This window comes from Punica granatum, chromosome 6 (assembly GCF_007655135.1).
Source record: "Punica granatum isolate Tunisia-2019 chromosome 6, ASM765513v2, whole genome shotgun sequence".
Taxonomy (NCBI): domain Eukaryota; kingdom Viridiplantae; phylum Streptophyta; class Magnoliopsida; order Myrtales; family Lythraceae; genus Punica; species Punica granatum.
The window spans coordinates 19,326,244-19,340,619 of record NC_045132.1 but is presented as its reverse complement, the minus strand read 5'-3'; the positions used below and the strand labels follow the sequence as shown (position 1 = coordinate 19,340,619).

General features: G+C 39.1%; 1 protein-coding gene and 1 long non-coding RNA gene across 2 annotated transcripts; both read right to left on the bottom strand.

Moving 5' to 3' along the window:
- Positions 1–1,120: 1,120 nt before the first annotated feature.
- On the bottom strand, positions 1,121–4,705 carry LOC116211553 (beta-glucuronosyltransferase GlcAT14A). The gene is made up of 4 exons (XM_031545995.1): positions 3,705–4,705; positions 2,344–2,419; positions 2,138–2,253; positions 1,121–2,044 (listed from the first exon to the last, which is right to left on the bottom strand). The coding sequence occupies exons 1-4, from the start codon at positions 4,189–4,191 to the stop codon at positions 1,530–1,532; spliced, it is 1,194 nt and encodes a 397-aa protein (XP_031401855.1). The 5' UTR covers positions 4,192–4,705; the 3' UTR covers positions 1,121–1,529.
- A 4,045-nt stretch (positions 4,706–8,750) lies between these two features.
- LOC116212459 lies at positions 8,751–14,376 on the bottom strand. The gene is made up of 2 exons (XR_004157855.1): positions 14,249–14,376; positions 8,751–8,935 (listed from the first exon to the last, which is right to left on the bottom strand). It is a non-coding gene; the product is annotated as an uncharacterized LOC116212459 (long non-coding RNA).

Sequence of the window (14,376 nt, the reverse complement as noted above, 5' to 3'; positions counted from 1 at the left end):
TATAAAAATCTCGTTTCCCTCTGTAATAAGGTTCCCTTTGTTGCTTCATTTCCTTCTTTCGTTCTCATTCTGATATTAACCTTCTTGTCTTTTGTCCTTCTCCCTCTAGGATTTCTGTTTCCAAATCTGTGGGCCGAAGATCGATAGCAAATATAAATGGGTGGCTTCATTTGCCTGCAGTCTGCCGCAATCCATGGCATCAACCAGGCTTACCTAGAAGTTGCCCCCAGAATTCGACCAAAGTACTGTAAATGGCTTCATTCTGACTCCTCATCCGACTTCTATAATCGTAGTTGCAGGATTTATGGAGGAACATTTCCTAGGGGTACGTAATATATGCTCATTTCCTTGCCATTTTTCAGATTCGAAGATGAGAAATCGAAAAAGAAACATCTTACATATGAATGCTTCGTATGAATTGAGTGAACAACAGTTCTACGAGAAGGTTGCGAAAAGTGAAGCTCAACCAATCTTGCACAATGCTGATTGCCATGGCAACTGTTGGACGAATGGACTCAAAGATGCAAACATCGAAACAGTCACCGGAAGCATTTACAGAGGACCTATGTGGGGACACGGACACACAATATGGATTGAGTGAGGAAAGACAAGAAAGAGGAAAAGCTTCTGCTGCCGAGCCTTGTCTTTGGGACCGAAGCCAACTCAGGAGAGAGCAGCAAATATGTTTGACGAACAAACATTAACGGGAATAGCCATTTCCTTCTTTTCCCCTTCTTTGTTTTTTGTTTAAAAAAGAGAAAAAGTGCAAATGTAGCAGTAGGGAGCAAGTTATGTCGCCGAATGTCGATTAGCTGAACTTTGCTTTAGTTTTGATTGATGGTGTGACTTTTTGGAAGCCCGTCTTGTTTATGAAATGGTTCTTATTAAAATGGAAGGTAGAAAGCCGAACTGTGAATCATGCGAAGTATGCAATATCAAATCCATGGGTTTTAGTTGCCGGAACAGTCTCGTGACTGCGCCTTCCAACCACCCTTGTTGGTTTTTAGATGGATATCATGTGTAGTTTGTCCCGATGACTATCACGGGCAGCTACTTTGTAGATCTTATACAAAGTTCAGATTGATCAAGTACGCATACTTGAGTGACGGAAAGAGGGATGGCAATTGCAAATAACCAGCAGCTTCCAAAGAATACATTGCCTTCCAAAAGAATGTGACAAATTTAGCACCAAAGGTAGAACCTAAGACGCAGTAACACTCATACAGCTCAGCAACCAATGGAGATCCCTCTTTGCCCAATCCCTGAATACAACACCGAATTTCTCGGCGAATTAGCCGCTAGCTCTACAAGATAGGTCTGGAAACACTTGCATCTATATACCCCGTCTTCCCCCCTTTAACCCTACACCCGTCACTAACAGATTGGAGGCCGTGGCAAAGGGATCCCTTCGCAATAAAAAAAAATAGACTGCCAAGCTGAAGAACGAGCACCCACAGAAATGCATTCTCTTAATCGATCATTCCCGACCCCAAAGAGATGTAGACTAGTCTCAGGCCATCTTTTGATCTTCATTTGCACTGATTCGCTTGTGACTTCAAATCATCCATCAGGTTTGTCACAGTTTCCCCCAGCCTCTTTGCCAATGGACCTGGCCTCAGAACGTTGACATCCCCCCATTGGGAGCATGGGTCATTCCACCAGCTGTCCCGGCCTGAGCACCATGCCCCAGGACTCACCCGTCCCTGCCCACGGTTTAGAATCTTCTCGTCAATCAGGTTGAGCACAGGATCGTCCCGATGAAACTGCCTCGCGAAGGCAGCCCCGCTCTGGGCCATCTGGATGAAATCGGACAAGTTGAGAAAGAGGGGCTCCATCTTCGGAGGGTTGTCCCAGATCATGAACCGGAGGTCACTGTTCACTGTAGTGTTCATGAACTCGGGAGCATTGCAGATGACTGAATGGAAGTAGCCTTCTTCAGGCAGCATCACATTGTTGAAGTACATAAGGAGTGTCCGCGGCATGTTGTCCCACCCCAGAATGCAATATTCCAAAAACTTTCGGCTCAGAGTGACCCAAGAAGAGCCTGCATAGTATTTAAGTATAGCCACTGATGATTTGCTTTCCAGTAGTATCTTAACAGGAGAGAGCGAGCAGAAGTCTAAAATAAGTTTATTACCAGTGAAGACTTTGAATGCATCGGGAGTAGACCGTTTCGGGGTTGCCTGAAAAATTTGGCTCCTCCGGGCCAAGTAAAGCCCAGGATCGACCACAATAGGCTGGATCCTTTGCTGCCTGCAAGAAAATTAACATTAAAAATAAATTTTGGCCAGACATGATGGGGAAAATTTATGGCACTAATCTCCATTAGGAAAAGGCACCTACTCTTTCCAGCCAAGATCGCTAGTGTGATCAATGAAATTGAGATCCCTCCTCACTGATGAGAACACATGGGAAAGATCTGCCAATAGAAGAAAAAGATCAGTGATTCACTGACTAACCATCAACGATAGTTTATAGTAAGACACAACAAACTGAATGTTCAGAGATCATTTTATTTGGATTTAACAGCACTGAACAAAATGGAAGCGGAATGACCAAACGAAGCAGACTCCATAGTCACCCCCCTTCAATCGCCATTGCAACTATTACTTGTTACATTGAATACACAGAACTGAGACTTCGAATCTAAGGGCCAACAGGTTCTGTTATAATCTAACAAAAACTTCCATTTAACGGCAGTATATCTCCCACTCCATTGCTTTCACTTTTGCACCAGTTGAATATAAGAACAATAGGACGTTTGGTGTTTGGCAGCAGATTATACGAACCACATCAAGTATTTATCATGGTTGATAGTCAAACCTACAATCTTCTTGCTGTGTAGTGAAACTAAAATGAACCATTTATGAACTCATTGCAATCCAAACTTCTCACAAAACTAGAATTTCTTTTAACTGATAATCTGGGGCTGCTAACACCATAGAAGATGCTTCAACTAATCACAAATTTCATTCCACCATCACAAACAGAATCTCTCACAGCAGTTGTATCAAATTACAGGTACGAGATATTCACCACTCTGAATTTTTTGTAAAGGGTCATAAGATATTAGCCGCTAAATGTTTTGCTTGAGCATCCATCCATAACTTGTCCAGAGACACCAGTCCTGAAGTCAAACAATATCACCAAAGACAAATGCCTCTCACGCAGAGATTACATTTATAAGCACAGGCACATATCTTTCCTAAAGCACAAGAAGCAGCAAAAAACACTGCAAGTTGTCCAACAGAAATTCAACCAAATGGTAGGATGTTGCCTCACTGCAAGTTGCAATGAGTGAACAGGGCAGTATGAATGCTAAATATGAATGAAGCTAAACAAAGAGGAACCCAACCATCCATCAGATTAAATGGTCATTTGGAGTCATTTATGCCTATTACAGGGATGATGCCTTCATTCAGCTCAAATCGGGCCGATCAAATCATGAACAGATACAAGCAGTCCTAACATCCTAAACATAAATTCAGTTCAAATCAGGCCGATCAATCATGAACAGATACAAGCCGTCTTAGCATCCCAAACATATGGTCCCACAGTCGGAACTAAACATAAAATTGGCAATTTGGCATCCCAAATGGCTTTCTCTTTCCTACTTATAAGCCAGCAGATCATATTCAATCAGAGCATCCATCAAGAAAATCAACCAAACCGAAAAGATCCAAACTATCCAAACGGTGGCATACCATCTTGTGTAATTAGTGGATAATCAGACGCGCTCAAGGTAATGAACCAGTCCCACTCGCTAGCCACCTTCAACAGAACCGATGCAGCTCGGAGAGTGGAGGCGATATTAGACGCGCCCATGAAGTTAATCCGATCAGGCTTCCCCACCACATCAGCATTCCCGAAGCTCCTCACGGCGGGGACTGCAGCCACCTCGGCGGCCAACGCCCTCCGCTCGTTATCAGAAGCCTCCGCCCCGAGATGCAACAAGTATCGGTTCCTCGGGTGATAGACAGCGAGGAACAGCCGGAAGATCTGGTCCTTATCGCTCCGCCCGCCGAAGATGTAGTAAGCGAAGGCCGGCGGGTGGTGGGGCCCACGGTGGATTAGGGAGGGGAAATGGTCGCCGGGGGAGCTGAAGGCAGAGATTGAGAAGACAAGGATGAGGAACAGGGAGAGCATTGCCGCGGAGAAGAGTGTGAACAGCCATTTCTTCTCAGCTCCCATGGCACAGTTAAACCTGATCCTCCCCGCTCAAAGGTTGCTAATTTCGTGGAACTCTATGTTCTTCCGAGGTTGCTTGAGCTGGGGAGTTACGATTTGGCATGTGGGTCATGGATCGAAAGGGATTTCGAGAACTGGGTATGTCGGGATCTTGGTCCCTGCGAGTTTCTTGCTGTAATTTGCAGCAACAGCAGCTCCAATTGGGTCTAGAAATGGGGGAATCAAACCAAAATCCGACCAAACACCCCAATGTCCGTCTACTTCCGTAGGCTCTGCGGCTCAAAGATTAGATTCTGTGTCCTGCTTCAGTGGAAAGTGAGTAATTGAGGGTAGTTGCAGATGCAAGATTAGGGTTTCTTGAGGTCTGACTGCGAATGGAGATGGAGATCAGATTCAAAGATTCAAAGCTCTCTCTCTCTCTCTTATGTATGAAACAACGTAATTTGATGCGACGGGTTTTGATTTCAGATCATTAAAAAAAGAAAAGAAAGAAAAAAAAGGCAGGGGGGGGTTTGAAGTTTGACTTTGTTTCGTTGAAGAAATAATTAACATGAACGTACAGACCCACAGGTAGAGGTTAGGTTTCGGGCTCATTTGGTCAGGTGGTTGAACTCTGCTGTTCCTTCAAAGGAAGATCCCAAAAATAATTGCTAACCAAACATTAATATGTAATCCAATAAATAAGCCAGCACATATAAAGATCATTAAAAAGATTTTGATAGGGACACAATCAAATATCACAATTGCCCCCCCTAACTTTTGATTCTTGATAATTAGGGTGTATTTGTTTTTTTAAATTGGATAGTGATCCAATTCAAATCTATTTTGTGCAATATATTATTGGCAAGTACTGACAAATATATTGATGTGTGAGAATATATATATATATATATTTATGTAAAAGTATATGGAGAATTTATTAAAAAATTAATTATAAAAATTACTAAAAAAAAGTATGAGTGGAAAGTTATTATTAAATATCAAAAAAAAAAGTAATGATTACATTATGTCAAATTTTACGGTACATATTTTAAGTTTTTCCATACCATAGGAAATTAATTTGGGGCATCAGATCATCATCAATATAATTTGAACAATCCATTTTTATAAGTTTTAACATTTCAAAAACACCTTTCAAAAATTACGATATCGTCCCTATATTACATAAAATGTACTTTCCGTCCATAATTCTTTTCGTCAGTGTTCGATGCCATCACAAATTCGGGCTGATGACGTGGAATATTGAACCACGTGTAATATTGGACCAAGCCGGTTAGAAAATAAAACCATATGGCTCAATAAAGCGTGTTCCATTGAATCATCGAATCGGTTATAAAATAAAACATGTTAGAGCTCCACGATTAACTGAAGGAGGAATTGGGGGTTTCAATTTAGGGGAGGTACAACTCGGTGAGCTAGCGGGAGGTGAGGTCATTGCGGGAGAACGTGAGCTGGATGTCTCCGACTGTGGCTTCCTTGACCATCAGGTGAGTATAATAAGGATAATCCAGTTGATGAGGACAACGCATTGGAGGAGGGAGTTGAGGGATTCAATCTGGGAGAGGTACAAGTCGATAAGCTGGCGAGAGGTGAGGTCGTTGCGGGAGAACGCAGCTGGATGTCTCTAATTGCGGCTTCCTTGACTATCGGGTAAGTATAATAAGGATTAATCTAGTTATGAGTACAATATTCCTTGGAAAATAAGCAGAGAAAGAGAATTGCAGTTTAGGTATCTGATATTGATTGGACAATGATTATTGATTGTAACACTGATGAAAGTTTGTGAGAGGAAAACAAAAAAGTAAATAATGAAAATATTTTTAAAAAATTATATTTAATAGATGGTTCATATTAAATGAGAGAAGATCTAATGGCTCGTATTGGTTCTGTACGATATGAAAAATCTAAAAATCCATACTAAAGATGCAGCATTATATTATTGAATTAGGGTGCATTTGATTTTCAAATTGGATAGTGATCCAATTCAAATATATTTTGTGTAATGATTACAAGTGTTGACAAATGTATTGATGTATGAGAATATATATATGTATATATACATATATGTGAAAATAGATGGAAAATTTATTATTAAAAAATTAATTATAAAAATAAATATGAAAAAGTATAAGTGAAAAATTATTAACTGTCAAGAAAAAAATATATTGTTCAATCAATTATGCTCTAATCATGTGAGGTTAGAGCATAATTGATTGAACAAGTCTTCTCCTCCGTTGGACCTTAGAAGAGGCTCTGCAAGGTCGATTGCACCCTCTCCTCTTGGACAGACCTCTGGAGGGCTCCTGCGCGATCATGCAATAGTTTGCATTCAATGGGAGGGTTCAGGGGTTTATGACGTCACGAATCAACAAGGTCATTGAAAATATATATATATATATATATATATATATATATATATTTATATTTATATATACGTATGAACGTCTAATTCTCAACTCCCTCAGAAACTAGCCTTCCTCGTGCAAGGGAGCAAAGGTTTGGCATGACTAAAGGCTAAAGGACGGATCCACTGAAGATCATAGATAATGGTTATGATCTTATTCTTTTGAATCAGTTTAGGTTTGACCTCATTTGGTCAGGAGGTTGGTGGGCTCGCCGCTGTTCTTTAAAGGAAGATCCAAAACAATGACTAACCAAACATTACCAAATATAACAATAAATAAGCCATTATAAAATAAATAAATAAATAAATAAGCCTCCAAAAAAAATTAAATAAATATAGGGTTAATGACTCAAAAAAAAAAACATAAACTTTAACTCATTTTTTAATTTTGACGCAAACTTTATTTTTTGACAAAAAGACACAATTTAGATTTTCTCATCACGTTAGGTATTTGTACTATTTTTCATCCATTTTGCTGATTCAATCTTGGCCACCACCCCCGTTTAGGGTCGCTGACGCCCTCTTGTCACCAATGATCCCAATTGGGATTGCGGTAGATGGTTGGGACCCTTACCGTTTCTCTGATCAAGGCCTTTCTTTCTCTTTTTCTTTGATTTTTCTTTAAAACTTTTGTTATTTTGCTGACATGGCGTGGCACTATTCGACACTTAGACACCGGTTTCGGCCACATCAGAAAAATGGATGGAAAAGGATGCAAATGTCTAATTTGACTAGAAAATAAAGTTCGTGCATTTTTTTATCAAAAAATAAAATTCGTGTTAAAATTAAAAAAAGGAAACAAAGTTGATGCTTTTTTTGGGTCACTAACCCATAAATAAATAAGGCTGCGCACGTAAAAGTTTAATATATTTTGGTAAGTACACAATCAAATATCACAATTGACCCGGAACTCCCAACAAGTTTCAGTTATTATTAATAATTATTTGCCCCTGATTAAGTACATCTAATTTAATCTCCAGAGGTTAGCGTAATTGATTAAACAAGTCCCATCATCGGCAGTACGCACCGCATAAAGAGGCTGCAGAATCAAGCTTTGCAGAAGGCCAAAAGACGGATTTAGGGCATGTTTGGTTTCCCAATATTATTTTAGAATCACAATTCTAACTTAACTTTACCCACTACAAAATAAAATAACTCATACAAAGTCAAAGAGTGGGCTCCATTTATAACACTTTTTTCCACAACAAAATAACATAACTCATACAAAGTCAAATGATGGGCCCCATTTATACCACTCAAAATCAAAATCAAAATCTGATTTTAAAATCCTACTATGAAACCAAACGCAACCTTAGCAACTTGGACCAACTCAATTTTGCATGCCTCTGGAGCCTCGAAGGGATTACTAGACGCATCGTTTTTGTCGCTCTATATGTCAAAAATATTATAATTAGGAGATCTTGTAACAAAAGGGAACATCATGCATGGGCAAAGTCGGAATACCGAAAAGGAAAAACGAAAAGGTAATCCACCAATTAAGTTTTGGGGACTAGATTGTGATATTACATAACTTAGGGGACGGCTTTGGACATTACTTATCGCTGCTGGTAAATTAATTTGATTGAAAGCGTGCGGCTCACGTGCCTTGGAAGGTAAAGAACATTTGTCCGTGTCTTGGGACTCCGATTCCGACTCCATGTTTCTTCGGTCAGTGTTGGCCGAGAAAATTTTAGATGATCCTATCTCAAATGACGTGATGAGAAAGAATCAATAAGAATTATTTAATAAAAAATAATTATGATAATTATCTAAGTGATTATATCGAATCTCTAATTTCATGCATTTTGATTGGTACTTCATCACGCCACGTGACGAGATAAAATCACCCAATAACTTCTCGTATTGACCACTCTCTCCCGTGACCGAAGAAAGCCTTTTATGGATTCTGTCGGTTGCCTTTTCTAATTTTACTCTTCTTCGGGAAAACAAAGAGCGGTGGATTTGGGGAAAAAAATGGATAATTACCTGTGAAACAATTTTCTTTTCCGGTAGAGTGAAGTATCGATTTGATCCTTCTTTTCTTTTAATCATTTATTATCAAATCTCATCCCTTAATTTTGGAGTCATAAAACTCATCTCGGAAAATTGATTGTGCCAGTGAATTCAATCCGACCATCGGTTCGCCGGGATAGAGCAGTTAACAGCATCCAGATAAAGTTCTTCAATTAGAAAAGAGAAAACCATAGTTTTTGTTCAGTACGTTTGAACACTTTTTTATTTTTATCATGCCACATCAATCAATAGTTTTTCTGTTCGTGTCCTTCCGTTACTAACAAGTTGATTATTGCTGAATTGGAGCCACATGGTTGCCACGTAGAATACCTATGCCACATCAATCAATATTAGAAAAGGGCAAGTCAAAAGGGAAAAAATAAAATTAGTGTTAAAAGAAATTGGAGAAATCATGTGTTCTGGAGCTGAAGAAGAGAAAAGAGAAGATAAATATATATGCAAAATCATGAAGCTACAAAATCAAGCCAGCACAGGAAATTCCAGAAAATGCAAGACTTGGAACCAAATTGACGAGCAGAAGCAGAGTTGCATACATAAGCAAAGTAACAGAATACAAACCAAAGTGGAGACGATTAGCCACATACAAAAATTATGAATGAATAGATTGAGCTCCATCATCAGCAAATTAAGCATGTGACAGCATTGCATCCGATGCAGAACTGGGCAAATGAGGATCAGATGATGAGGATTAGATGCACCAGATCTGACATTTTACTGAGGCCTTCGAGGCAGCAATCGTGCCTGATGTTGAGGCAGTGAAAATGGATGAGACCGGCCCGAGGAGGGCGTCAGGCTCGAGGAGGTGCCTGAGCTTGTCCAGCGTCTTGGGAGTTAGCTTCTCACAAACATGGGAGCTAATTGTTTGGTATCCTTCCAATTTAGAGGAAGTTGGGCTCAAATTGTATTGGGTTTTTATCGGGCTTTAATAGGCGCAAGGACCTACTTTTGTTAGGGTTTATTTTTCAGCAAACCAGCTGAGGAATAGGAGCAGCAGATCAGCACAGAATAACAGAGAGGAACAGAGCAGAATTCGGATCAACAGGGGCAGCGCGCAGCTGGAGATCAAATCTCGATCGGGACGTCAAACGAACTCCAATTGGGACGAAATTTTGACAGCAGCTTCACAACATGTGGGGCTAAGTTCTGAACGGTCAGAATTTCTATTCGAGCTCTGTAGGTGCTGTTTCAGCTGACTTTGTGAACCACCCGGTGTGGGTTACGAATTTAATGTTTGGGTGATCCAAGAGAGTGTTTCTCTTGAGTTTGGTGATCCAAGGGTTTACCCTTGATGAAAGACATTGTATAACCTTCATTCATAGTGGATCGTTGATTCGGAGTTGGTCCCGTAGTTTTTCCCCAGATCGGGGTTTTCCACGTAAAATTCTTGGTGTTCTTTTACTTTACTCCTTGTTAGTTGATTTGATTAGTTCCTATCTCGATTACACTAGTAGGGGAGGAAGATTAATCGTTGCGTTATTGTTTGATTGAGTACATCCCTTCCCAACAAGTGGTATCAAAGCCTCGGGTTAGAGAAGTTTGAGTTTTTTCGGTATTTTCGAGATGGAGGAGTCTACAGGATCTATGTTCAAGTTGAATGCAACCAACTACTCTATATGGAAGTCTCGGATGGAGGATCTTCTATTTTGCAGGGATTTGAACGATCCCATTGAAGGGGATTCTGCGAAACCCAAAGATAAGAATGACAAGGCTTGAGAACGCACAAATCGAAAGACTATTGGTTTGATTCGACAGTGGATAGACAATAGTATTTATCATCATTGTTGGTTGATTTGATTAGTTCCTATTTCGATTACACTAGTAGGGGAGGAAGATTAATCGTTGCGTTATTGTTTGATCGAGTACATCCCTTCCCAACACTAATGAAGCCCGTTGACGCTAATCATAAAAATCATCATCGACTTGATTGGCCTCGCATCCATGTCCATTCTCGACACTTCGCTCGCCATTCCTTGACGAAATCTCCGGTAGCCGATTGGTTTTTCCCCCTTTTTTACCACTAAATTTAATTTTTTTTCCCCGTTGACTTGTTTTCTAATATTGATGTGGCATGGGTATCCTACATGGTGACCATGTGGCTCCAATTCAACAATAGTTTATGGTGTTAGTAACAAAAGAACCCAAACAAAAAAGCATTTAAATGTATAGAACTAAAACAAGAAAAAGTTTAGGAAAATGACAAACATAGAATAGTATTCAGACATATAGGATCAAAGCTATAGTTTTCTCATTAGAAAAAAGGGAAAAAAACAAAAGTGAAAGAAACTTAAAAGAACTGTTTTATGGGTTACCGAGAAACGAGATTGATCCTAGAAGCCTCCTGATCAATCACCACCCCACTTGCCAGATTGCCAAAGGCGCCTCTTACAACCTCTCCTAGTGGGGCAGTGATCGGTCAGCGAGCCCACATCACTGACCAGCAACACTGCGAGAGAGGGGAGCAGTCGGTGGGGGTTCCCTAGCCTGCCTCTGGCCATTAGACGAGGTCGCGGTAGACACTAGGGCCTTTAGTGGCCTTGCTGGGTTAAAAAAAAAATGGAAATGGAGGCAGAGTTTCGTCCCTTTGTGGGCGGATGCGTTCAAATTGGATATATTGCAGTTTAATGAAATTTCAGGTACTAATGCGTACACAGGAAAAAAAAGTCGAGAATCAAAACAAACTAGCCAAGATTAAAACAAAGCAAATGAGGAATTTCTCAATTATTAGGTGGTCTTTTTTTTAGGATTGGAAATCAGCTCCAACAGGTAGAGTCCGAAATACAAAAACCAATATGCCGTTGCAGGGGGTTAGTTTGGCCCTCTAATGAGTAAATTATTTTAATGTGAATTCATTTACAAGACTCAAACTCAATATCTTATCTTAGAAAAACAAGTGTTGAACTACTTGAACCAATTTACGTTACTTGAGCAAATCGAATGATGAATCATCGTCGACATCTTGACCTTGAAGAGATGAACGAATTAAAATGAAACATATAGAATTGATCTAAAGGTCGCTTTGATTCAATGAATAATCGAAAGCAGCTACCAAGGTTAATTTCATTCATGACAAGAATACGTAAATAGGGATAGCCATGTAACTAGAATGGAAAGGCATCCCCCTAGTATGATAGGGATAATTACAGCCACCTAATATAATTATAGCTACCTAATATATCTACAAATAATTATAATTTTCTTTGGAGTTGTTAACGAATAAAAAAAAAACTTACAATAGCCGCACGTAGTTCCGCGTACAAAAGCTTTATATAGAAATGAAAATTTTATTTTGTTATGTATATATCTATACTATTACAAAAGAAGAAAAAATCGTCTAACTTTTAGTTTCCAATAATGTCAATGTTCGATCATTTTTAAAAATTTAGAATCATTTTATAGAAAAGTCAGGGATATATATGTCAACTCAAAATCCTTTCTTTTTCTTTTTTTGGTTCAATCAATTTAAACTCCTTTAACCCCCACTCACTTCCACAATTCTCTTCCAACAATCCACCTTTCCCTCTTCTAAGTCTTCTTCCAACGTCTCTCAGTGACTATGCTCTTCATCCCTTTTCCCTATCACTAATTTTATTTTATTTTATTTTTAAATTCAAATTTTATATTTGTTGTATATAATTTACAAATTTATAAATACTCAATATAATTTTTTTCACAAATTCTCAATATGATTAACAGAACACTTTTAATAGCATTTTCTTAGACGAGTCACATGATTAGAGGACACTAATAACTACAATTTTTAAGAACCGCGTGTAGCGTGAGTACAACATTTAGTATTATTAAATGGCAAAAAAATGTAGATAAATATTATTAAATTAATTTTCATTTTAACTAAGTAAATTGATCTTGATTCCCGTGCATAGCAGAGTTAATAAACACGCCGTACCTTAAAAAGAGTGGACATCGTAAAATATGAATATACAAAACGTATTAAGATATAATTACGAAAAAATAATTTTACTCATATAATGAACATACTTGAAAGTATATAAATGATATTGCATTAAAAATTAATCATATATAGAAAGGCTAGACCTATTTCCACTCCCGTTTTAGCTAACCCACTCAATTTATTTTTTATGGTACCATAATACCTAGGGGTGATTGGTTCCGGATACCCTGTTTTTTTCATAATACCTGGACCCTACCCTATAAGGGACCGGTTCTAAGATTTTGGAACCGAACCCTACCCTGCTGAATCATGGAACCGGCACCTACCCGGAACTTGTATTATATCACAAGTTCCGGGTACCCTGTTGGAACCTGTAAATTTTTTTACCTCGCTAAATAAAATAGAAAATATCCCATCCATAATCAGTAATCACGGCAAATCAATAAGAAGATTGCAGCCCGGTAATGCCCTTTGGCTCTGTCCTAAAATATTACCCATCTATCTCTCATGAGAGATCTGGCTATCTTTTTACTATCTAAGGTAAACAAATTTTCGACTACGACGAGAGACATTGATGTTTGATTAACAACATTAACTAACCATTCTAATGAAAAGATGTGTATCATTTACCTATCGACAATTCCTCGTGTGGGAGAAGACAGAGGAGAACAGACAAGGGAACTGACCTAAAGCAGCACATGTTTATCATCGTCACATGAGACAGGGGATCTCACTTTTGATGGTTTTACAATTACAACTGGCATTAACCTCGGAACTGGTTTCCATGACAGACATTTGCAATAAAATATTAAAATAGTCCGACCTTGGAAATGAGAGGGAAGAGCAGCTCCAAAGAGCTGAAAAGCACATTGACATTAACCTCAGGACTTGCTGCAATTGAAAACACAATATTTGACAACAAAAAATAGGACAAGCCAAAGAGAGAGAGCAGCTGAAAAGTGTCTGCAAAGCAAAAGACCATTGATAGCAAAAAGGGAATCAACCTTCAGGACTGGTGGCAGTAAAAGACAGAAAACAATTGACAACAAAAAGGGAATCAACCGAGCCCATAAAGAGATGGAAGAGCAGCTCAAAAGTGTTTGAAAAATAATCATTGGTGCTCCTCAATACACATGAAAGTATGATGGTTTTATCATCATCGTTGCATCGTCCTTCTCTCGCAACAGATCCGATAAAAATTAAAGAACCTCCTAACCATTCAGAAGAAGAATCCCCCCATTGACAAGCTCAAATCAAAACACACTCAAATTCAGTTGAAGGAATACCATCAATGGCACCGATCAAAACATCCATGCTAGTCACAAAGATTGATCGTTTTCAATGCATCCTAGATCGCTCCAGTACCCTCTATTCAGCGGATTCAGAAACGATCATATATACGGAGAAAAATCAAAATTTGATCTGAACCCAAGATAAAGAGTTTGAGAAAAAGTGAAAGAGCTTCAAAAGACATTCAGTATGAGTAGGAGGTTATTGAATCATTAGAGTATCAGCCTATCAGGTGATTAAAGTTCATCATCACCATGCCCAGCTCTCTCTCAACTCAATCTATCTATAACATAAAACAGAGAATAAATCTTAGAAATTAAAATTGAGCACGCCGATGCCGCCGAGGATGGATTCATACCAGAAAATGGCCAGAGGAAGCGACCGCCGACTGCTAGGGTTTTGGAGAAGAGGAAGAGAGGTACCTCAGGGAGCTTGAAACAGAGACGGAGACGGAGAGTCGGAGACTGAGGGGATTAGGCGAGCAGATTAGGGATTTGGAAGTCTCAGTCAGACATGGCAACAGGGACAGGGAGTTGAACTTTACTCTCTC

What these genes read in the sequence shown, in the direction of transcription:
- LOC116211553 (XM_031545995.1), bottom strand. Translation starts at nt 4,191, where the DNA reads ATGGGAGCTGAGAAGAAATGGCTGTTCACACTCTTCTCCGCGGCAATG. An exon ending in TCCACTAATTACACAAGATG is followed by an intron (nt 2,420 to 3,704) that starts GTATGCCACCGT and finishes TTCTATTGGCAG; the next exon opens with ATCTTTCCCATGTGTTCTCA. An exon ending in TGCATTCAAAGTCTTCACTG is followed by an intron (nt 2,045 to 2,137) that starts GTAATAAACTTA and finishes AATACTATGCAG; the next exon opens with GCTCTTCTTGGGTCACTCTG.